Below are 22,038 nucleotides of genomic sequence, written 5' to 3'. Positions count from 1 at the left end.
GAAAGAGAGAAAGAAACCGTATAGAGACGCCAGCCCACGGACGCTCAAAATTGCAAAAAAAAAAAAATGAAGAAGAAGCAGGCCCGAAATAGCCGCTGTAATATAAGCACGCTAGCTAGCAGCTCCATTTTTCTTTATCATCACTGAGCCAAGGCTGAGTGCAAACTGATAGCAGGCTGAGATTGAAGGCGATGAATAATGATGGACATGCAAACATGTCATGTGAGACTGAGAAACCAAGCCATCACCACCAGACATGGGGAATTGATCAGGGAGGCGCATACGTGATGCTAAATATGTGATACTGACAACTGGCATTTTCTTATTTAAGGAATTATGATTTAATAAGTAAAAGCTACACCGAGTCCTATTTCCTGTCACATCAGAACCATGTGGGTGTCACACGTCTCACATGGTATCGTGTAGCGAGCGCTGGCGACGTCTCCGTGCCACGTAGGGATAAACAGGGGTGATGTCACCAAACCTTCGTTCTTGTCTGTTTATGTATATCTCTCAGTATGTAAGCTCACACCGAGAGAAGTCTATGGCTTTAACAGAATAACCTGAGATCTTTGTCCCTCATGCCGGTGAACCGCACGGCGCTGAGAGGAAACCAGACTCCTCCATGCTCATGCGCAGCAGATCCCTTCATCATTTCTCTGTTTCTGTGAGATGGTGATGGGGTTAAAAGGTTTTGTTAGATGTTAGCTAAGATAGAGTAGCGTGTGCACCGTGTGTGTGTGAGATCATGTGGTGTGTGCTTCTCTAATAACCCCAAATAACTGATCACAGACATTACAGTCATGTGGTGTGAAATAATCACAAATCTGAGACTTTTTTTTTCTTTTTTCTTTTTTTGGAATCTGAATCAGAAGAGGGCGTGGCCTGAATTGAAAGAATTTAAATTTAGATTTTCTCCAATGCCTCTAGAAAAACTACCCCAACCCCTACCCTCACCCTCCTTTCACCAGGGGTAGAAATCAGCACGCTGTTAGCATGGTGTGTGAACTCTTTCTCTGACACGTCCTTTAACTTGCCAACATCACTTCTGGTCAGAAGTAGAATCAACCACGAGTTGTTTTTTTTATTTATTTATTTATTTATTTATTTATTTTATAAACCTGCCTGAGAATTCTTACATATTCAGTAACATAAACAGAACCGCACTTTTATGCCATTCTTTTTTAGTCGTATCTCCAAATTCCTCACATTTCGCATGCGTTTCAATTCCGATGTTGATGCGCGGCGACAGCGTCCACCAGATCCCGGCGTATTATCGTGTAGCCCAACGTAAGTGATAGCGCTGGTAAACTCGGATCGCTTTGAATCGGGACCTCGATCACGTCCTGTTCAAGGTGTTTTTATTGTTTTTTTTGTTTTTTTCCTCATCCTGATGTTTTTCCAGACGCTTCACTTTCAATAAATTCCCCATCTCGAGCCTTTTCGGCGGTGCGATGAGCTGATCTGTTCGCTCGCTCGTGTCAAGTCAGATGTCTGCCTCTTTGAAAAGAGACAAACAAATAAAGTGAACACAATACTCATCTGTCTTTTGATAGCTAAAGCCATCTTTTTTTTTTTTTTTTTTTTATTATTTTTTTTTTTATCTTAATCATGTCATTTGCAACAAAGGCAATTAACCCAGACTGTCTCTGCTCTTTGTTTTAGCTTTGAATAGACTTCTAAATGAAATGAAAAGACATTCAGTACGGTAATGGTATTTCTGGGAAGAAACAATTACCCATAATGACACAGTTATAAACAAATCTTTCAGATGTCACAGCCCACTTTATTTTGCCCACAGTTTCCTGTTTCTAATCCTTTTGTCCGCTTGTAATTAATCAATTGTCACGGCGGTGAAAGAGAAAGCCCCCGGTGGGCGTTTGACTTCGTCTTGCCATCAAAGAACATGAAATGAATTGAAAGAAGAGTATAGAATAGTTGACTTTCAAAAATAGTATCCGAGTCTCTAAATTATGTACCATTTAGACTGGGGGGGGGACAAGCCCATTATTTTAAGCACAAAGCGGCGTGACACACGAGTCTTTTTCTAAATTCAAGGTCCTTGACTTGAAACATTTTATTTTTGTAAGCAAACTTTTCATAGTAATTCGGGTTCTTACGGCATTTATAGCGTTTATTATATAATGTTCCTCCCCTCGAGACGCTCGGCTCGGATGCATACGTATAGGCGGTAACGTAAAGCCTGCCTCGGGGTAAAATGATATCATCACAGTACAACGTGCGATCCGTGATTCGTCGGACGATGACGAGCGGCAGGTATGCTAGCGAGAGCGAGGTTTTACGCATGTTTTAGCGTAGATTATTACTAGCATTATCGTGATTTGGAACATCTTGTTGCAAGGCTTGTTCATAATCAGTGGGGAAATATTAAAAGAGGGTTTGATCACTGAGAACTGGGATCGTCAGACTGACCCTAACACCAGGTTATCGTTATTCCAGAAGCAGGGTTAGCATGGCTTTACCTGGGGTTATGAACCTCTGTTAAAGCACTACTAATCCTGCTTCAGAGCAGAGTTAAGGCCACATTCTGGTGCCAAAGTGTACAGTGGGGATGCAGTGCAGTGTTCCAATATTACAGGACGTTGCTTAGCAACAGACAACCAATCAGAAATTTAACAGCGTGTGCTTCGTATCGCGTGAAAACCAGGACGTAGGTCTGCCAGGCGGCTCGGTAGTGTCAGGTGGCAAAACGGTGAGCATTAAGGAAGTGTGGATCGCAGATAGCGGAAGGAGAGAGAGAGTGTCAGATGTTCCACAGCATTAATAATAAGTGAATAATAAATGACGTGACATACGGCTAAGTATAGTGAGCCATACTCAGAAAACGTTCTCTGCATTTAACCCATCCAAAGTGCACACACACTGCAGTGAACACAAACACTCGGAGCAGTGGGCAGACATTTATGCTACGGCGCCCGGGGAGCAGTTGGGGGGTTCGGTGCCTTGCTCAAAGACACCTCAGTCGTGGTATTGCTGGCCCGAGACTCGAACCCACAACCTTAGGGTTAGGAGTCAAACTCTCTAACCAAATAGCCTAGATCATACACCCATGTGGTCTGTGGTGTAGGGGGTAGAACTGCACCCGTGTGGTCTGTGGTGTAGCGAGTAGAACTGCTCTGATATGACGCAACACACAGCAGAATATTCAGGGTGGATGATCTTCATACACCCGTGTGGTCTGTGGTGTAGGGGGTAGAACTGCACCCGTGTGGTCTGTGGTGTAGCGAGTAGAACTGCTCTGATATGACGCAACACACAGCAGAATATTCAGGGTGGATGATCTTCATACACCCGTGTGGTCTGTGGTGTAGGGGGTAGAACTGCTCTGATGTGACACAACACACAGCAGAATATTCAGTGTCAATGATATTCATACACCCGTGTGGTCACTAATCCTGAGTTCCAAATGACCCCACATCCTACATGCTGCCTGGCATCATAATGCAGCTACCCAGTGGCAGAACAAACTGGTTAACAGATCAAACCAGTGACGTGACCGGGAGCTGAAAATGAACGGACTGGTAACAAAGCTTTGTGCTGTTGACTGAAATCACCTTGTTGGTGGAAGCACAGATTCCAGAGGATTCTGTACCTGCTCAGAGTTCAGCCATGTTGATGTAGAACGCTAAGCCTAGCACGGTGCTACAGCTAGCAAGTGTTCTGCGTTAAGTGTGTTCAGTGTCCAGCTAAACACCACACACACACACACACCAGACAATTTGTCTGTTATTTCGGTATTTGCCTTTTCCTAAGGGGCACTGGTAGCTTAGTGGTTAAGGTGTTGGACATATTGATCGGAAGGTTGTGAGTTCAAATCCCAGGGCTACCAATCCTGGGCCCCTGAGCAAGGCCCCTTCTACTTAGTTGCTCAGCTGTATAGATGAGAGAAATTAGTTTGCTTGATTTTAGCGTAATTTCTGTGCTAACGGAATCCTGAAATCCTGCAGGGACTTTGCTTTATTGTCCCGCATGCTTTATTGTCCCACATGCTTTATTGTCCCGCATGCTTTATTGTCCCGCATGCTTTATTGTCCCGCATGCTTTATTGTCCCACATGCAGGGTGGTTTGTTACATGACCGCGATTAATCCTCGTATTTTACACTCGCTCACTTACACGTCTTTCTCCTGTTTCTACCTGCTGAATCATTTACAGCTTGTACTTCATGTACTAAAATAAGCTTAAAGCCATAATATACTGTGACTGTGTAGCTGAATGACAGACACTCGGCACTGGGATGAAGTTTTGTCTCGTCTCTGATTCAACATCAGAAATGTGCAAAAGCTTTAAAGTAAGCAGGATTAGTGAGCAGAGAGCCCAAAGCTCTGAGGGGCATAATCTTAAAGTGATGTTCTAGAGTCACACCCTGTCTTTCTCTCTCTGTCTCGTTCTCTCTCGCTCTCTGTCTCGTTCTGTCTCGCTCTCTGTCTCGCTCTCTGTCTCGCTCTCTGTCTCGCTCTCTGTCTCGCTCTCTGTCTCGCTCTCTGTCTCGCTCTCTGTCTCGCTCTCTCTCTCGCTCTCTCTCTCGCTCTCTGTCTCGCTCTCTGTCTCGCTCTCTTTCTCTCCTTCTTTTTTTCTGTCCCCCCCCCTGTCTGTCTCTGTCTGTCTGTCTGTCTCTCTCTGTCTCTCTTGCCCCCTTTCCACCAGAAAGAACCGAGTGCAGGTTCAGAGCTGGTGCTGGTGCAAAGTTGGTTCCACTGGTGAACCTTCTAAGAACCGATTTGCCTTTCCATGGGCTAGAGAGCATCACAGAGCCAAGTGTTACGTCACTGTATACAACGTTACACAGCAATGTTAGCTCAGCAGCGGCAAACACATCAACGATGGCGGATGTTGCTTTACTGTTAATGCTCATGGCTTTGTGAACCTACATTGGCATCCAAACGCGGCAAATCCTGATTTAAAACGATTTAAAAATGGCACTAATGACGTTCTCTTTTGTCTTGTTGGTCACAGTAACCCCGCCCATAGCCCCTGACACCAGCGGTTCTTGAGTCTAGACCAGCAAAGTTTTGGTGCTACTTAAGAACCACTTTTCCTGGTTCAGAGCCGGTGCTTTGGCTGTCGAAAAGAAAGAACTGGTTCTAAATTAGACTCCGAACCTGCACTCAAACTGCCTCGGTGGGAAAGGGGCATCATCAGTGTTCCTGTGTGTTCCTTTATTTAACCTGTAACCTGTAGCTCCTCCATCTTGGATGATCTTTTACTAAGTTTGAATCCTTTTACTAAGTTCATTTGAATCCACATTTAATTCACACCTTCAAAATAGGCACCAGGGTTAAGCAGTTACCCTTCAGTCTACTTCCTGCCAACACATTTCACCCACCTACCTTGTCATCACACACACACACACACACACACACACACCACCAGTCCTCTGATTACCTGCGGTCCAATCAGCGGGAGTCTGTGGGGAGTCGTCACTCGGCAGGCGCTACCTGTAGGGTCAAGAGCGTTCCCTCTTTGATGGGGGACTTGATCACTCTTGGGGACTTTGTTAGAACATTTACTGTTATAAAACTCTGTGTGTCTGTGTGCGTCTGCGTCTGTGTGCGTCTGCGTCTGTGTGTGTCTGCGTCTGCGTTCGTTCGTTCGTACGGACTTTGCTTGTATTGATTCATTGTTTTAAAGCACACTGAGTGTAGAAATATAACTGGTAACCTCATCAGAAATGTAATCACACACACACACACACACACAGAAATGTAATGAGTATATCTGACCTAAAAGTACATTTCCTTTTGTCATACCCAGATGTCCCCGGATGAATGAGATCTTTAAATCAGCTCCTGAGGCTCTTAAATCAGTAAAGCGACTGTAGCCTTGTTTCATCGCTGTTTTCTCCGTTCAGCGTTCATCCGGATTTTTTTCCCCTCGACACTCCGAGGGTCACTGCGTTTTATCCTAGTTTGTATTTCTTTATACTAGAAATGATTAGTGCACGTTGGAGACATCAGAGTGTACCCATGAAAGACTTGGAAATATTCCAATCTTTCGATGCTCTTGAATTTTTTTTTTTTTTTAATTTTGCGGCTCATTTTTGTCCGATTCTTATACTTTGAAATCAAAGCCCTGAGCTCTTGAGCTGTCAGCACCATAATTGGATTCTCTGTGTTAGCATTGAATCCGGAGTGAATACCATCGCAGTCTCCTGCGAGTTTCGATTCACAGCCTTTCATGCGTCTGTCCTTTTGCTTGTCCATCGTTTTTTCCTCTCTTTTTTTTTTTTTTTAAATCGAGTCTCATTTCACGGTTTTTCACACATTTTAATGTCGGCGGCTTCTAAATACGATTGAATCACAGCACAATTACGTTTCTTAACAGAATAGGCCGCGCAATTATGAAACCAAAAAAAAATAATAATTGATTATTTTGGCGGAAACGTGTTAATGTGTCTTTAGTCGAAAGCATGAAATGGACATTTTGTAGCTTTTGAAAATCCCTTAATTTGCATGCCGCATATCGAAGCCACACATCGAGCTACGTTTGTAAAGAATAGCAGCCTGATTCATTTAACATCTTCAGTGTTCGCTCTGTTCACATTTCCTTTAGTTGGCCGTCTGAGTGCTGATGATTATCGTAGCTGAAATGTTTGCCATGTCATTTTCCATCCACTCTTTTTTTTTTTTTTTTGCTTTGTAAAAACGTAGTTATAAAAATTCATCCGTTTAGAGTTTTGTATTAAATGTGGTTTCTGTATATAAAATATTTTGATCCCGCATAAACTTCTATATATATTTTTTTAGTTGTTTTTATTTTATTCTATTTATTGTTTATGCGATAGAACTATACGGTTTTTCACTTATAGCAGAAATTGTTAAAATTGTTAAAACACCGCACAAAACTTTCTAAATATTTAGTTAGTTTTTTCCTCGCATTAATATTTGTTTTTCTTTGTTTTGTTTCGTTTCATTCAATTCCACCATAAAACATTCTCGGGATCGTCCGAGATACGGAGTTTAAGTCTGGCCGTGGTGAAGATTAAAGAAGGAACGACTTGAGACGCTCTTCCCCACCACCTCGGTCTAAAACTAAACTCTCCTTCTTTCACCACTCGTCTCATCTCCTGTCTCGTCTGTTTTTGTTGTTGTTGGGGTTTGTTCCAGTTTGTCTGTAGCGTGTACGTCTGTTAAACAGTCTAGCAGGTGTCGATTGTATAATTTGTGTTTTCCTGTTTGTTGATAGTTTCATAGGCGTCCTTCTGATCCCAAACCCGAGGGCAATTAGCGCTCCCTTTACATGCCGTCTTGTGGAGAGCCAGTGTGTTCGTAGGGGTAAAAAGAAACCTGAGAAGAGAAGCGTGAATGCAGCCAGACCCATCACTGTTACCACTGCTATTGTACCATTAATTCAGAGCATCGGGGGTGAGGATGCACCCAAGACGGAGGGGAAGAGGGGGGAAAACCCCCAGCCGTTCCTCCCGCGCTCCTGTGCTCCTCTCTTTGAGAGCAGAATGTGTTGGAATGCTCTCTGCCTCTTTTCACTGGTCTTACTGAATAGAGTTCTTTTTTTTAGTATTTCACACCGAGGTGTCCTCCGGGGCATGAGGTCAGGCTAGCAAAACAGCTCCTAGGTCTGGATTAGCACCAATTAACGTCTTAGCGCACAATGGTGCCTGGCAGGCCCGGCTCTGACCCTCGCAACTGTTGGGTGCCCAGCCCTCGGACCGTGCCACTCCAGCTCAAGTGTCCCGCGAGGGGCGGGTAAAGTTTTTCAAACTTAATGGGAAATGTTGCTACTTCACACCATGTGAATGTATAGCCATTTTTTGTGATCTTTATTTTGCGAGGCCCTCCGCAGTAGCCTCTGGACGCTCTCTCAGGGCAAGAGTGGCATGGGATTGGCTCGTATTACCGACGTGTAGAGTTTCTCACTTCTGTTATGTGTTTAAAAGGAAAATTCTTTCTTTATTTGTTTACGGAATTTCTCTGTTCCAGATTGTAAATTTCATATCTAAGAGTTAGTTATTCAGGTGCACTTGTTTTACACACACACACTCACATATACACACGCATATATATATATACACACACAGACATACACTCTCTCTCTCACACACACACACACTCACATATATACACACACATATATAAAATACACACACTCGTACTATACACACACACACACACATATATATATACATACATACATACAGACATACACTCACACAGACACACGCATACTCACTCGGACACACACACACACACACACACACACACACACACACACACACACACACACACACTCACATATATACACACACATATATAAAATACACACACTCGTACTATACACACACACACACACACACACATATATATATACATACATACATACAGACATACACTCACACAGACACACGCATACTCACTCGGACACACACACACACACACACACACACACACTCACACACACACACAATCACATGTACTATACACACACAGATATACCCACACACAGACATACACACATACTCACTCGGACACACTTACACGTGCAATATATATATACACACGCACACACACACTCAGATATACTTACAAACACACTCATTCAGACAGACAGACAGACACACACTCACATATACTCACCCAGATTATACATACATACACACTCTCACTCACACATATACACACACAGACAGACAGACTGGTGCACACACACACACACACACACACACACACTCTCAGCACTCTTATCCTTACTTCCATTGGTGTATTTGAAGCTGTAATGATCTAACACCAGTCATCTGTACTGTGGAGAAAAATTCTTCTTGTGTTGTAAGATTTCTGAAAGCATTTTTTTTTTCTTCCATTAGCAGTGTGTTGTGTTTGGAGAGGTGGATGTTTAAGAGGTTGATGCACAATTATATAGTGGCAATTTTCCTACATCATAATTATGATCACATCTTGGTAAATAGCCATATGAATCTCTTTTGAAACATATGGACAATTTGTAGGGTAAGTGTAGCTATTAAGTCCATTTTATAAACACATCCATAGAAAGCGCACACCGCAATTTGTCAGGCGCTCGCTCCGAGGGAGGCGGAAACAGCAACAAAACAAACGTCTTGAAAAATGTTGGAATGTCCTAAAAATGTGTATTTTGGTGCATTTGTAAAAGGGCATTATGTGATGCCAGGCGTGATTAGACCAGTGTTTTCAGTCTGAGTGATAATGATAATTATCTGGCTAATCTTTTATTTAAAGTAAAACGTGCACTGCGGCGATTCGGGCAGCCAGCGGCTTTAAAACGAGGCTTCTGCTTTCCTTTTCCTTTATTTTGGGCAGTGTGTTTATTGTGTAGAGCGTTTCGATCTCTATTCGTTAATCTACACTAAGTGCAAGTGTGTAAGTGTGTGGGTTTACTTTCCTCACCGTGTTTAAGTCTCTTCTGTCTTTAAGAGAGAAGCTTGAATTTGAGTCTGTGTTTTATTTTTTATATATTTATATTTTTAAAATAAAAACAGACTTTCCAAGTCTTTAATCGATATTGTTAGTTTGTGAGTGTAAGCTATAGATTCTGAAGAGCTATAGATTCTGTGTGTTCTAAGTGTAAGCTTTAGAGGAAGCCTAGACCCCAGCTGTTATTTTCCACACATGTATACAAACACAACTTTTAGCAGCCCCAGAGAATAAAATGTGTTTTGTAGGGGCAGCAGGTGAGGACGATCGAGTGCAGTGTTACATACAGCATTCAGAGTATTTACATTTTTTGTAGATCAATCGATCGATCGATCGATCGATAAACAAATAAATAAACAAATAAACAAACAAACTAACTGCATTTGACCAGTCGCTATCTGTTTGTTTTATGAATCCTACATGCTAATCTTCATTCAGCTCATCAAACCTTTAAAATAAGTAAGACGTCCACCAGGTTTACAGATCATCATCATTCCAAACCAGCTGATTCAGTGCTTTTAGGATTGAGGGTTTTTTTTTCTTTTTTTTCTCCTTTCTTTTCTTCTTCTTCTTTTTTTTTCTTTCTTTTTTTTCTGTCATGCTGTTTAGTGGTATTTCTGCTAACGGTAGTAATATTTATTTATTTATTTTTAGTGCTGTGATTTTTTTCCCCTCCCCAAATTAGCAGTATTTTATTTTATTTATTTATTTATTTTACTGCGGTTTTTTTTTGTTTGTTTGTTTGTTTAATTTATTTATTTATTTGTGTAAAACTTGATGCCGCACGATGCGTCTGCACAAATATGTAGAAACTGACGATTTTTTAAAAATAGGAAACTCCCGTGAATATAATTTCACAATAATTTGAAATAATTACGAAATCCTGGGACCGAGTTAGACATGTGCAGTTCAGTCGTGTCAACATCGAAGGATCCTGATCCTGAGCGAGAGAACGAGGCTCGGATCAAACTTTTCAACTAGTCCTTAATCGGCTGAGCTCATGATTTTACTGCACTTTTGTTTTGCTGTAGAATAAAAGTTATTTTCAAAAGAGTTAAACAGACTTATTGTGCGGCGTGGCTGCTTAATCACATAAACATGGTGTTGTGTAGATTTCACAGCGTCTTTTTACTTTCCTTTTCATTTCCCTTTTAAAAACACAGTTAGGCAGAAGTTTATGTAAGCGTGAACAAAATATCTTCCTCTTCTTATCTGTTCTATCTCCTCACTGGCTTAGGTTACTAATTGGGCATAACCTGCAGGTGTGTGTGTGTGTGTGTGTGTGTGTGTGTGTGGGGCAGTGTGATTGTGGTTATTCAGGCTAATTAGAGGCAGTACGGCTGCTCCCCGTCGGGCCATGTGCGCTTGTTTCCTCCAGCCTTTGATATCAGGATGCAGCCTGATGCCCCCAAACAAAGCCCAACACATGGATGCGTGTACACACACACGCACACACACACATACACATTCATCTCATCCAAAACCTGCCACTATCTTAATGGTTGACCTAAAATAAGTCTAAGTTGACCTTTGCTCATGTGTCGTGCCCCCCCCCATCCCCCCCAACACACACACACACACACACACACACACACACACGTAGGCACAGATATCAGGGGAGATGCAACACATCGGCTCCAGTGTCAGAGCCAGTAATGTTTTCCCAGAACGAGTGAAAAGCAAAGTGAGGACCGCACCCACTTCTGCTCTTCAGCTATTGTCGGACCGCCTGCTGCTAATGATGGCCCACCCAGAATACACACCTGCCAGAAGTGTGTGTGTGTCTGTGTGTGTGTGTGTGTGTGTGTTCAGTTCAGTAGTGTGCTCTTTCGTTTTTGTTCCCAATGTACTCTTAACGTTCACACAAAAACAAATCAATTCTTCGAAAGCTCACATAACTGACATCACGAACCTCCTATGAAAAGTATCCACTTTTATTGTAAATTTTCACAATACACACGAATCTTATTCAACTTAGCGAAATTTCTGTTGAAGGGAAAGTAAAACCTCAAGGAGCGTTCAAGGAGCAGTCGAAACTTTAGTACAAAGTACAAGGTTGAGTGGAATGAAAAGGTTTAAAGGTACAACGTACAAGTGAAGTCTCGTAACAGTAAACAATCAAACTAAGAATTTTAATTTGCCTCATACATACAGTACAGTATGAATGTGAATATTACACGGTCTTCAGGAATAGGCGATTACATCACACCTCATGTTAGCCTGTGTAGTGAACTTAGACAGTGTGTTATAGTCAGTGTAACTGGTTCTATACCCGGTATGTAGTGTGTCACTGACTGTGTGTTAGCTTTAGACAGTGTGTATAGTCAGTGTAACTGGTTCTATACCCAGTATGTAGTGTCACTGACTGTGTGTTAGCTTTAGACAGTGTGTATAGTCAGTGTAACTGGTTCTATACCCGGTATGTAGTGTATCACAGACTGTGTGTTAGCTTTAGACAGTGTGTATCAGTGTAACTGGTTATATGCCCAGTATGTAGTGTATCACAGACTGTGTGTTGGCTTTAGACAGTGTGTATCAGTGTAACTGGTTATATGCCCAGTATGTAGTGTATCACAGACTGTGTGTTAGCTTTAGACAGTGTGTATCAGTGTAACTGGTTATATGCCCAGTATGTAGTGTATCACAGACTGTGTGTTAGCTTTAGACAGTGTGTATCAGTGTAACTGGTTCTATACCCAGTATGTAGTGTCACTGACTGTGTGTTAGCTTTAGACTGTGTGTATAGTCAGTGTAACTGGTTCTATACCCGGTATGTAGTGTATCACTGACTGTGTGTTAGCTTTAGACAGTGTGTATCAGTGTAACTGGTTCTATGTCTGGTATGTAGTGTCACTGACTGTGTGTTAGCTTTAGACAGTGTGTATCAGTGTAACTGGTTATATACCCGGTATGTAGTGTATCACTGACTGTGTGTTAGCTTTAGACAGTGTGTATCAGTGTAACTGGTTATATGCCCAGTATGTAGTGTCACTGACTGTGTGTTAGCTTTAGACTGTGTGTATAGTCAGTGTAACTGGTTCTATACCCGGTATGTAGTGTATCACTGACTGTGTGTTAGCTTTAGACAGTGTGTAGCTGCTGCTGTTTCTCACGGGGACACTGAAGTGTATTTAACATAAAGAGTGTGAATAATATATGCTAAGTCCATACATGTAGTGCATGATATGCTACACTTAGCAAAACTACACTCACAACATTACAAGGTTTAACTGTACGCAGTCATATTCTGAGTCGTGCCATAACAAGAGGCATCGATTTTATTCCGGCACTGAACACGGTGCTCCACTGATGATGGCTGGCACAGGGTCTGATCCACACTGACGGGTCAAAATACGAGATGCTTTCGCTTAGATTGTTACGTTTGCCACTGCAATTTCTCTCTGAGCCTCAGCACCCTCTCTCTCTCTCTCTCTCTCTCTCTCTCTCTCTCTCTCTCTCGCTCTCGCTCTCTAATGCCTGTTATTTCTGACACATTTTTCTTGGAGGTTTTTGGCCTGATATGTGACAGCCATGTTACAGAAAGCCTCAAAAATTGGCATTTTACCATGCCTGAGTCTTTCGGGCCGGCTTCGGTGACGCATGGACCCTTTACACCTGCGACTGTCGGACCGTCCTCCCTCCACCACGGCCTTGACATTTGCACACAAAGTCCAATTATAATACTTGTAGAAAGGTCGCTGTGTGCAATTATACACACAGGTGCTGTGTGAGAGTGAGGAGTCATCGCCATGGTTCTGACTTCAGGCTCTCATGGCTCTTATCAGACAGAAAGAGGAGTGTTAAGGTTTCCCAGTCAGTTCCAGATATTCTCTGAGAATAAAGTGATTTTTTTTTTTTTATCCCTGTTTAAAACACTGATAATTCTGTTCTATCCTCAGCTTACTCCACTGTGTCGGGGGTCAACGGGCCACTGGTCATCTTGGACAATGTCAAAGTAAGAAGCATTTTACATTTGATCATTTGCACCGTTTAAATCAACACCGAATCTGTCTGTAGGCCGTTCGTGGGCGTCTGTGGTGTGCGGAAGAGGGCAGAATGGCACATAGTGTTTTCCTTTTTGTGACACACCCCGAGCAGCAGATCGAATGGACGTGGAGGCTGGCTTCATGTATCTCAGATAAAATCTAGGGAGAGTGAGAGCGATGCGATGGAGGACAATTAAAGGGGAGGCTAAGGGCAATTGTGTGGGAGGGGAAACAGAATGTAAACTAGGAAGTGTGTGAGAATAGTAGCTACCGTCTTTTTGCATACTACCTAGCTTAATGTTAGCTAGCTGACTAGAATAAGCCCCAACTCCAACACATTTCACAGCAACATGAAAGAGACGGCGATGATTTCAGATTCGGATCTCATCTGTCTGCCAATGATCAGCAAGAAAAAGCTACAAGCACTTTCTCTTTCATATCTTGAAATTATGGAGCTTCTAGAAACCGATTTTGGATTTAACCATGTTTTAAACCATGGTATATTGTAGCTTTTAGAAATCTTTTGTTTTTAATCACTGGTCAGAAGCACTTTTTTCCATCCTCATCTCTGTGACTGAGGAGCAAATGAAAAAGGGAAAGAAAGAAAAAAGAATCTAGAAGAATTTGGAAAAATATACATCACACAGCAATAATTAGTCTGTTCTTTATTCGTGAGGAATACGTTCCTCATGAGTATTACTAATCGTGTTTTTTTCCCCCCCCTATGTGTTTCCCCGGACTTCTCTGCTGTCTAGTTCCCTCGCTTTGCCGAGATCGTCCACCTCACTCTGCCTGATGGCACTAAGCGCAGTGGTCAGGTGCTGGAGGTGATGGGCAGCAAGGCTGTTGTTCAGGTGAGACTACAGTAGAGGGCTGCGTTGGGATTGGGCTCCCACGGGACCCAACGCAAATCTCGCGGAAGCAGGCGGTTTTTCACCTTTGCCCCGGGCGGGAGTGGGCGGTCGGAAAATTTAGCGGGAGATCCGCGGGACCCGGTGGGATTTGGCGTGTAGCCTAATAATAAGAATGGAGTCAACACATGACGTTGAGAAGAAGATTAGTATTAGCATTAGTATTAATTTATCTTATTTAAATGCAATCATGTTTAATTCTGTTATTCTGGACATTAGCCTGAACTAATAATTAGTCTGATCATTTGCATACAATTAAAATTTTCACAAGCTCTCAAGAAAAAATCCGCGGGAGTGGACACAAACATTGCGGGTGCGGTGGGAGTGGAACACGCAGCTTGCGGGCGCGGGCGGTCCTGGTCAGAAATTCAGCGGGAGCGGGTGGGTGCGGGTTTATAAAAACAGTCCCGCGCAGGGCTCTAGACTACAGTCACACTATGTGCTTCCTCAACCGAGTCACCGTTAAACATCCGAATGAAGGTTTATTCCATTGACTCGCCGCTGCTCCGTGAATCGTAGATGGACAATTGGCGGGGGGAGTAAACATCGTGTCCCGGGTTTTAAAACCATTTCTACGATACGTGATGCCACATGAGATCACAACACAGCTTCTTTTTTATATTTGCTGAGAAAAGTTTATCATTAGTGACACACTCTCAGAATGTAAGTTTTTTTTATTATATATATATAAGTAAGAGAAATCTTTTTGATTCTTATACCGTCACTTCATCCAGCAGCTTTTTTTTTTTTTTTTAACATGCTTTTAATAATTAAATAATGACTCTGGGAAAAGAAGGAAAATTTGAGAATTTATAATAATAAACTGTAAATAATTAAAAAAGCGACTGATCCAATATTAATCCTATTCATGATATTTCAGATCGTTTCACATGTTTTTATTCTCCCGCTCTGATTATCCTGGGTGATGGAATGAGTGATACATTTTCAACACCACACTCACTATTTGTGCCACACAATGAAGCAGAATAGAAAAGAGTGAGTGTGCGATTCTGGCCACACCTACGTCTATTTTATTTAACGGTCTGAGAGAACCGTTATAAGACGTGTTATAAACACGGACTCTAAAACAGTGTTACATGAGCTTCTTTTGTAACAAGGGTTTAGCCAGAGCACGGCATGATGAGCAGCTCCTCAGGTGACTGTTGCTCATTCCTGCCTGTGTGGATTTTCCCATGTGGAAGTGTTGAGGGGAAGTGTGTAGAATAAAGCTGAATCATTTCCCCCACACGCTCCTTTTTAAACTGGTGAAACAGCGTCTTGTGAAACAGTTTGAAAGAAGGGCGTCAAATGATTATTATGTAGTGGGGAAAAAGCACACGGGTTCTGGAACAAACGTTTACACGGTTTCATTCAAGACTTAATAAAGGGTCAAATGTCTTATTACTTATTTTGCACACACATCCTTGTGTAGCTCAAACATTTGGAAGCCATAAAATGTGTGTGTGTGAGGGAGTATGTGTGTGTGTGTGAGGGAGTGTGTGTGTGTGTGTGTGTGTGTGTGTGTGTGAGGGAGTGTGTGTGTGTGAGGGAGTGTGTGTGTGTGTGTGTGTGTGTGTGTGTGTGTGTGTGTGAGAGGGAGTGTGTGTGTGTGTGTTTGTGTGTGAGAGAGGGAGAGTGTGTGTGTGTGTGTGTGTGTGTGTGTATGTGTGTGTGTGAGAGAGGGAGTGTGTGTGTGTATGTGTGTGTGTGAGAGATGGGCGCGTGTGTGTGTCTTGTGGTGTGTGCGCGCGCAGGGCGTGTTGTGTGTGTCTGTGTGTGTGTGTGCGCGCGGGCGCGTGTGTGTGTCTGTGGTGTGTGCGCGCGCGGGCGCGTGTGTGTGTCTGTGTGTGTGTGTGTGGTGAGCGGGCGCGTGTGTGTGTGTGTGTGTGTGTGTGTGTGGGTGTAGCGAGCGGGCGTGTGTGTGTGTGTGTGCGCGCGGCGTCTGTGTGTGTGTGAGCGCGCGGCCGTCTGTGTGTGTGTGTGGGCGCGGGTGTGTGTGTGTGTGTGTGTGTGTGTGTGTGTGCGCGACGCGCGGGAGTGTGTGTGTGTGTGTGTGTGTGCGCGCGGGCGTGTGTGTGTGTGTGTGTGTGTGTGGCGCGCGGCTGTGTGTGTGACGCGCGGGCGCGTGTGTTGTATGTGTGTGTGTGCGCGCGCGGGGGGCGTGTGTGTGGTGTGGTGTGCGCGGCGCGTGGTGTGTGTGTGTCTGTGTGTGTGCGCGCGCGCGTGTGTGTGTGTGTGTGTATGAGAGGGACAGTGTGTGTGTGTGTGTTTGTGTGTGAGAGAGGGAGTATGTGTGTGTGTGAGAGAGAGGAAGTATGTGTGTGTGTGAGAGAGAGGGTGTGTGTGTGTGTGTGTGTGTGTGTGTGTGTGTGTGTGTGCGGGGCGAGGGAGTGTGTGTGTGTGTGAGAGAGAGGGTGTGGTGTGTGTGTGAGACACGAAGGGCGTGGTGTGTGTGTGTGTGTGTGTGTGTGCGCGCGGGCGTGTGTGTGTGTGTGCGAGCGCGTGGTGTGTGTGTGTGTGTGTGGGTGTGTGTGTGTGTGGTGTGTGTGTGGTGTGTGTGCGCGCGTGTGTGTGTGTGTGTGCGAGCGCGTGTGTGTGTTGTGTGTGCAGCGCGGCGTGTGTGTGTGTGTGTGTGGAGCGGCGTGTGTGTGTGTGTGTGAGCGCGGGCGTGTGTGTGTGTGTGTGTGTGTGTGGGTGGGTGTGTGTGTGTGGTGTGTGGTGTGCGCGTGTGTGTGTGTGTGTGCGGGCGTGTGTGTGTGTGGAGCGGGTGTGTGTGTGTGCGGGCGTGTGTGTGTGTGCGCGGGAGTGTGTGTGTGTGCGCGGGCGTGTGTGTGTGTGTGCGCGGGGTGTGTGTGTGCGCGGGCGTGTGTGTGTGTGCGCGGGCGTGTGTGTGTGTGCGCGGGCGTGTGTGTGTGTGCGCGTGTGTGTGGTGCGCGTGTGTGTGTGTGCGCTGCGTGTGTGTGTGTGTGCGGGCGTGTGTGTGTGTGGTGTGTGTGTGTGGCGGGCGTGTGTGTTGTGTGTGGGGCGTGTGTGGTGTGTGCGCGTGTGTGTGTGTGTGCGGTGGTGTGTGTGTGTGAGCGGGTGTGTGGTGTGTGTGTGGTGGAGTGTGTGTGTGTGAGAGGGTGTGTGTGTGTGTGCGCGTGTGTGTGTGTGGTGGCGTGTGTGTGTGTGTGTGGAGCGTGTGTGTGTGTGTGTGCGGGCGTGTGTGTGTGTGCGAGGGTGTGTGTGTGTGCGCGGGTGTGGTGTGTGTGTGCGGGCGTGTGTGTGTGTGTGCGGCGTGTGTGTGTGTGCGCGCGTGTGTGTGTGTGTGCGGCGTGTGTGTGTGTGTGCGGGCGTGTGTGTGTGTGGCGCGCGTGTGTGTGTGTGCGCGGGCGTGTGTGTGTGTGTGCGCGCGTGTGTGTGTGTGGCGCGCGTGTGTGTGTGTGCGGGCGTTCGTGTGTGTGTGTGCGCGGGCGTGTGTGTGTGTGTCGCGGGCGTGTGTGTGTGTGTGCGGGCGTGTGTGTGTGTGCGGCGTGTGTGTGTGTGTGTGTGCGGGGCGTGTGTGTGTGTGTGTTCGGCGCGTGTGTGTGTGTGTGCGGGCGTGTGTGTGTGTGTGTGCGGCGTTTGTGTGTGTGTGGCGGGCGTGTGTGTGTGTGTGCGCGTGTGTGTGTGTGTGCGGGCGTGTGTGTGTGTGTGCGCGGGGTGTGTGTGCGCGGCGTGTGTGTGTGTGTGCGCGGGCGTGTGTGTGTGTGTAGGTGCGTGTGTGTGTGTGTGCGCGCGCGTGTGTGTGTGTGTGAGCGGCGTGTGGTGTGTGTGCGCGGCGTGTGTGTGTGTGTGCGCGGGCGTGTTGTGTGTGTGCGGGCGTGTGTGTGTGTGTGCGCGGGCGTGTGTGTGGTGTGTGCGCGGGCGTGTGTGTGTGTGTGCGCGGGTGTGTGTGTGTGTGCGCGGGCGTGTGTGTGTGTGTGCGCGGGCGTGTGTGTGTGTGTGCGCGTGCGTGTGTGTGTGTGTTGGTGCGTGTGTGTGTGTGTGCGCGGGCGTGTGTGTGTGTGTGCGGGGCGTGTGTGTGTGTGTGTGCGCGGGCGTGTGTGTGTGTGTGCGCGGCGTGTGTGTGTGTGTGCGCGGGCGTGTGTGTGTGTGTGCGCGGGCGTGTGTGTGTGTGTGCGGGCGTGTGTGTGTGTGTGCGCGGCGTGTGTGTGTGTGTGCGCGGGCGTGTGTGTGTGTGTGTGCGGGCGTGTGTGTGTGTGTGCGCGGGCGTGTGTGTGTGTGAGCGGCGGTGTGTGTGTGTGTGAGCGGCGGTGTGTGTGTGTGGCGGGAGTGTGTGTGTGTGTCGGGGCGTGTGGTGTGTGTGCGGGGCGTGTGTGTGTGTGTGCGGGTGTGTGTGTGTGAGCGGGTGTGTGTGTGTGCGGGGCGTGTGTGTGTGTGTGTGCGGGCGTGTGTTGTGTGTGTGGCGTGTGCGCGCGTGTGTGTGGTGTGAGAGTGCTGGTCGCGCGTGGTGTGTGCGAGGGCGTGTGCGCGCGTGTGTGGTGAGAGGAGTGTGCGCGCGTGTGTGTGAGCAGGGAGTGTGCGCGCGTGTGGTGTGTGAGAGGGAGGTTGCGCGCGTGTGTGTGTGAGAGGGAGTGGTGCGCGCGTGTGTGTGTGAGAGGGAGTGTGGCGCGCGTTGTGTGTGGAGAGGGAGTGTGCGCGCGTGTGTGTGTGAGAGGGAGTGTGCGCGCGTGTGTGTGTGAGAGGGAGTGTGAGCGCGTGTGTGTGTGAGAGTGAGTGTGCGAGCGTGTGTGTGTGAGAGGGAGTGTGCGAGAGTGTGTGTGTGAGAGGGAGTGTGCGCGCGTGTGTGTGTGAGAGGGAGTGTGCGCGCGTGTGTGTGTGTGTGTGTGTGAGGGAGTGTGTGTGTGTGTGTGTGTGTGTGTGTGTGTGTGTGTGTGTGTGTGTGTGTGTGTGTGTGTGTGTGTGTGAGTGTGTGTGTGTGTGTGTGTGTGAGGGAGTGTGTGTGTGTGTGTGCGTGAGAGCGAGAGAGAGTGTGTGTGTGTGTGTGTGTGTGTGTGTGTGTGCGTGAGAGAGAGAGAGTGTGTGTGTGTGAGAGCGAGAGAGAGTGTGTGTGTGTGAGAGCGAGAGAGAGTGTGTGTGTGTGAGAGCGAGAGAGAGTGTGTGTGTGTGAGAGCGAGAGAGAGTGTGTGTGTGTGAGAGCGAGAGAGAGTGTGTGTGTGTGAGAGCGAGAGAGCGAGAGTGTGTGTGTGTGAGAGAGCGAGAGTGTGTGTGTGTGAGAGAGAGAGTGTGTGTGAGAGAGAGAGTGTGTGTGTGTGAGAGAGAGAGTGTGTGTGAGAGAGAGAGTGTGTGTGAGAGAGAGAGTGTGTGTGAGAGAGAGAGTGTGTGTGAGAGCGAGAGAGGGTGTGAGAGAGAGTGGTGTGTGTGTGTGAGACGACGTGGTGTGTGTGTGTGCGGCAGACGAGATGGTGTGTGTGGTGTGAGCGAGAGATGTGTGTGTGTGTGAGCGAGAGTGTGTGTGTGTGTGAGAGAGCGTGTGTGTGTGTGTGTGAGAGAGACGTGTGGTGTGTGAGGAGTGTGTGTGTGTGGGCGAGAGAGTGTGTGTGTGTGGGCGAGAGGTGTGTGTGTGTGAGGAGAGCGTGTGTGTGGGGGTGTGTGAGAGCGAGTGTGTGTGTGTGTGTGAGAGAGAGTGTGGTGTGTGTGTGTGTGTGTGAGCGAGAGTGTGTGTGTGTGTGTGTGAGGAGGTGAGTGTGTGTGGGTGTGTGTGCAGGGCGGAGTGTGTGTGTGTGTGTGGAGGGGAGTGTGGTGTGTGTGTGTGGGAGAGTGTGTGTGTGTGTGTGTGAGGCAGAGTGTGTGGTGTGTGTGTGCGAGTGTGTGTGGTGTGTGTGTGAGCGAGTGTGTGTGTGTGTGGTGTGCGGGAGAGTGTGTGTGTGTGTGTGTGTGCGGCGGGTGTGTGTGGTGTGGTGTGTGTGTGGTGCGGGCGAGTGTGTGTTGTGTGTGTGTGTGTGAGGCGGGTGTGTGTGTGTGTGTGCGGGCGTGTGTGTGTGTGTGTGCAGGGCGAGCGTGTGTTGTGTGTGAGGGAGGAGTGTGTGTGTGTGTGTGTGCGGGAGTGCGTGTGTGTGTGTGTGTGAGAGCGAGTGAGTGTGTGTGTGTGTGTGTGTGAGCGGCGGTGTGTGTGTGTGTGTGCGGGCGGGCGTGTGTGTGTGTGTGTGTGTGCGGGCGCGTGTGTGTGTGTGTGTGTGGGGCGGAGTGTGTGTGTGTGTGTGTGTGAGGCGAGGAGTGGTGTGTGTGTGTGTGTGACGGGCGCGTGTGTGTGTGTGTGTGTGCGGGAGCGGCGTGTGGTGTGTGTGTGTGTGTGGGGCGGGCGTGTGTGTGTGTGTGTGTGTGAGGGAGTGCGTGTGTGTGTGTGTGTGGTGTGTGGTGGAGCGTGTGGTGTGTGTGTGTGTGGGCGTGTGTGTGTGTGTGTGTGGAGAGCGTGTGTGTGTGTGTGCGGGGGCGAGTGTGTGTGTGTGTGTGTGAGCGTGTGTGTGTGGTGTGTGTGAGGGAGGTGTGTGTGTGTGTGAGGGGCGTGTGTGTGTGTGTGTGTGGCGTGTGTGTGTGTGTGTGTGTGTGCGGGAGGACGTGTGTGTGTGTTTGTGTGTGGTGCGGTGTGTGTGTGTGTGTGTGTGTGTGGCGGCGTGTGTGTGTGTGTGTGTGTGACGGAGTGCGTGTGTGTGTGTGTGTGTGTGTGTGCGGCGTGTTGTGTGTGTGTGTGTGTGTGCGGGCGGCGTGTGTGTGTGTGTGTGTGTGCGGCGTGTGTGTGTGTGTGTGTGTGTGCGTGCGGCGTGTGTGTGTGTGTGTGTGTGTGAGTGCAAGTGTGTGTGTGTGTGTGTGTGGGTGTGGTGCGGGCGGCGTGTGTGTTGTGTGGTGTGTGTGTGTGCGGGCGGCGTGTGTGGTGTGTGTGTGGGCGGGCGGGGTGTGTGTGTGTGTGTGTGCGGGCGTCGTGTGTGTGGTGTGTGTGTGTGCGGGCGTGTGTGTGTGTGTGTGTGTGGGCGGGCGGGTGTGTGTGTGTGTGCGGGCGGGTGTGTGTGTGTGTGTGCGGGCGGGTGTGTGTGTGTGTGTGTGGGCGGGTGTGTGTGGGGCGTGTGTGTGTGTGTGCGGGCGCGTGTGTGTGTGTGTGGTGTGTGTGAGGGCGCGTGTGTGTGTGTGCGTGTGTGTGTGGGGCGTGTGTGTGTGTGTGTGGCGGGCGCGTGTGTGTGTGTGTGTGCGGGCGGTGTGTGTGTGTGCGGTGTGTGTGTGGGCGGCGTGTGTGTGTGTGCGGCGTGTGTTGTGTGTGCGGCGGCGTGTGTGGTGTGTGTGTGTGTGCGGGCGCGGTGTTGTGTGTGGTGTGTGTGCGGGCGCGTGTGTGGTGTGTGTGTGCGGGCGCGTGTGTGTGTGTGTGCGGCGCGTGTGTGTGTGTGCGTGGTGTGCTGGGCGCGTGTGTGGTGTGGTGTGTGTGCGGGCGCGTGTGTGTGTGTGTGTGCGGCGCGTGTGTGTGTGCGGCGGGTGTGGTGTGTGCGGGGGCGTGTGTGTGTGCGGGCGGCGTGTGTGTGTGTGCGGCGGGTGTGTGTGTGCGGCGCGTGTGTGTGTGTGGGGTGTGGTGTGTGCGGAGGGCGTGTGTGTGTGTGTGTGGGCGAGTGTGTGTGTTGTGCGGCGTGTGTGTGTGTGTGCGTGCGTGTGTGTGTGTGCGGCGTGTGTGTGTGTGGGAGCGGCGTGTGTGTGTGTGCGCGTGTGTGTGTGT

The 22,038-nt window shown here is 47.7% G+C and overlaps 1 protein-coding gene across 1 annotated transcript in view; it reads left to right on the top strand.

Annotated features, from left to right (window-relative positions):
- The window catches only part of atp6v1ba (ATPase, H+ transporting, lysosomal, V1 subunit B, member a), a 57,744-nt gene that overhangs the window by 3,587 nt on the left and 32,119 nt on the right, over positions 1-22,038 (top strand). Inside the window, exons 2-3 of the mRNA XM_027142965.2 lie at positions 13,324-13,379; positions 14,166-14,264. Coding sequence (XP_026998766.1) covers positions 13,324-13,379; positions 14,166-14,264 — 155 coding nt within the window. The remainder of the gene's footprint in view (positions 1-13,323; positions 13,380-14,165; positions 14,265-22,038) is intronic.

Source organism: Tachysurus fulvidraco, chromosome 12 (genome assembly GCF_022655615.1).
Source record: "Tachysurus fulvidraco isolate hzauxx_2018 chromosome 12, HZAU_PFXX_2.0, whole genome shotgun sequence".
NCBI classification, from domain to species: domain Eukaryota; kingdom Metazoa; phylum Chordata; class Actinopteri; order Siluriformes; family Bagridae; genus Tachysurus; species Tachysurus fulvidraco.
Note: the sequence above shows the minus strand (reverse complement) of the source record. Positions and strands in the feature narration are given on the sequence as shown.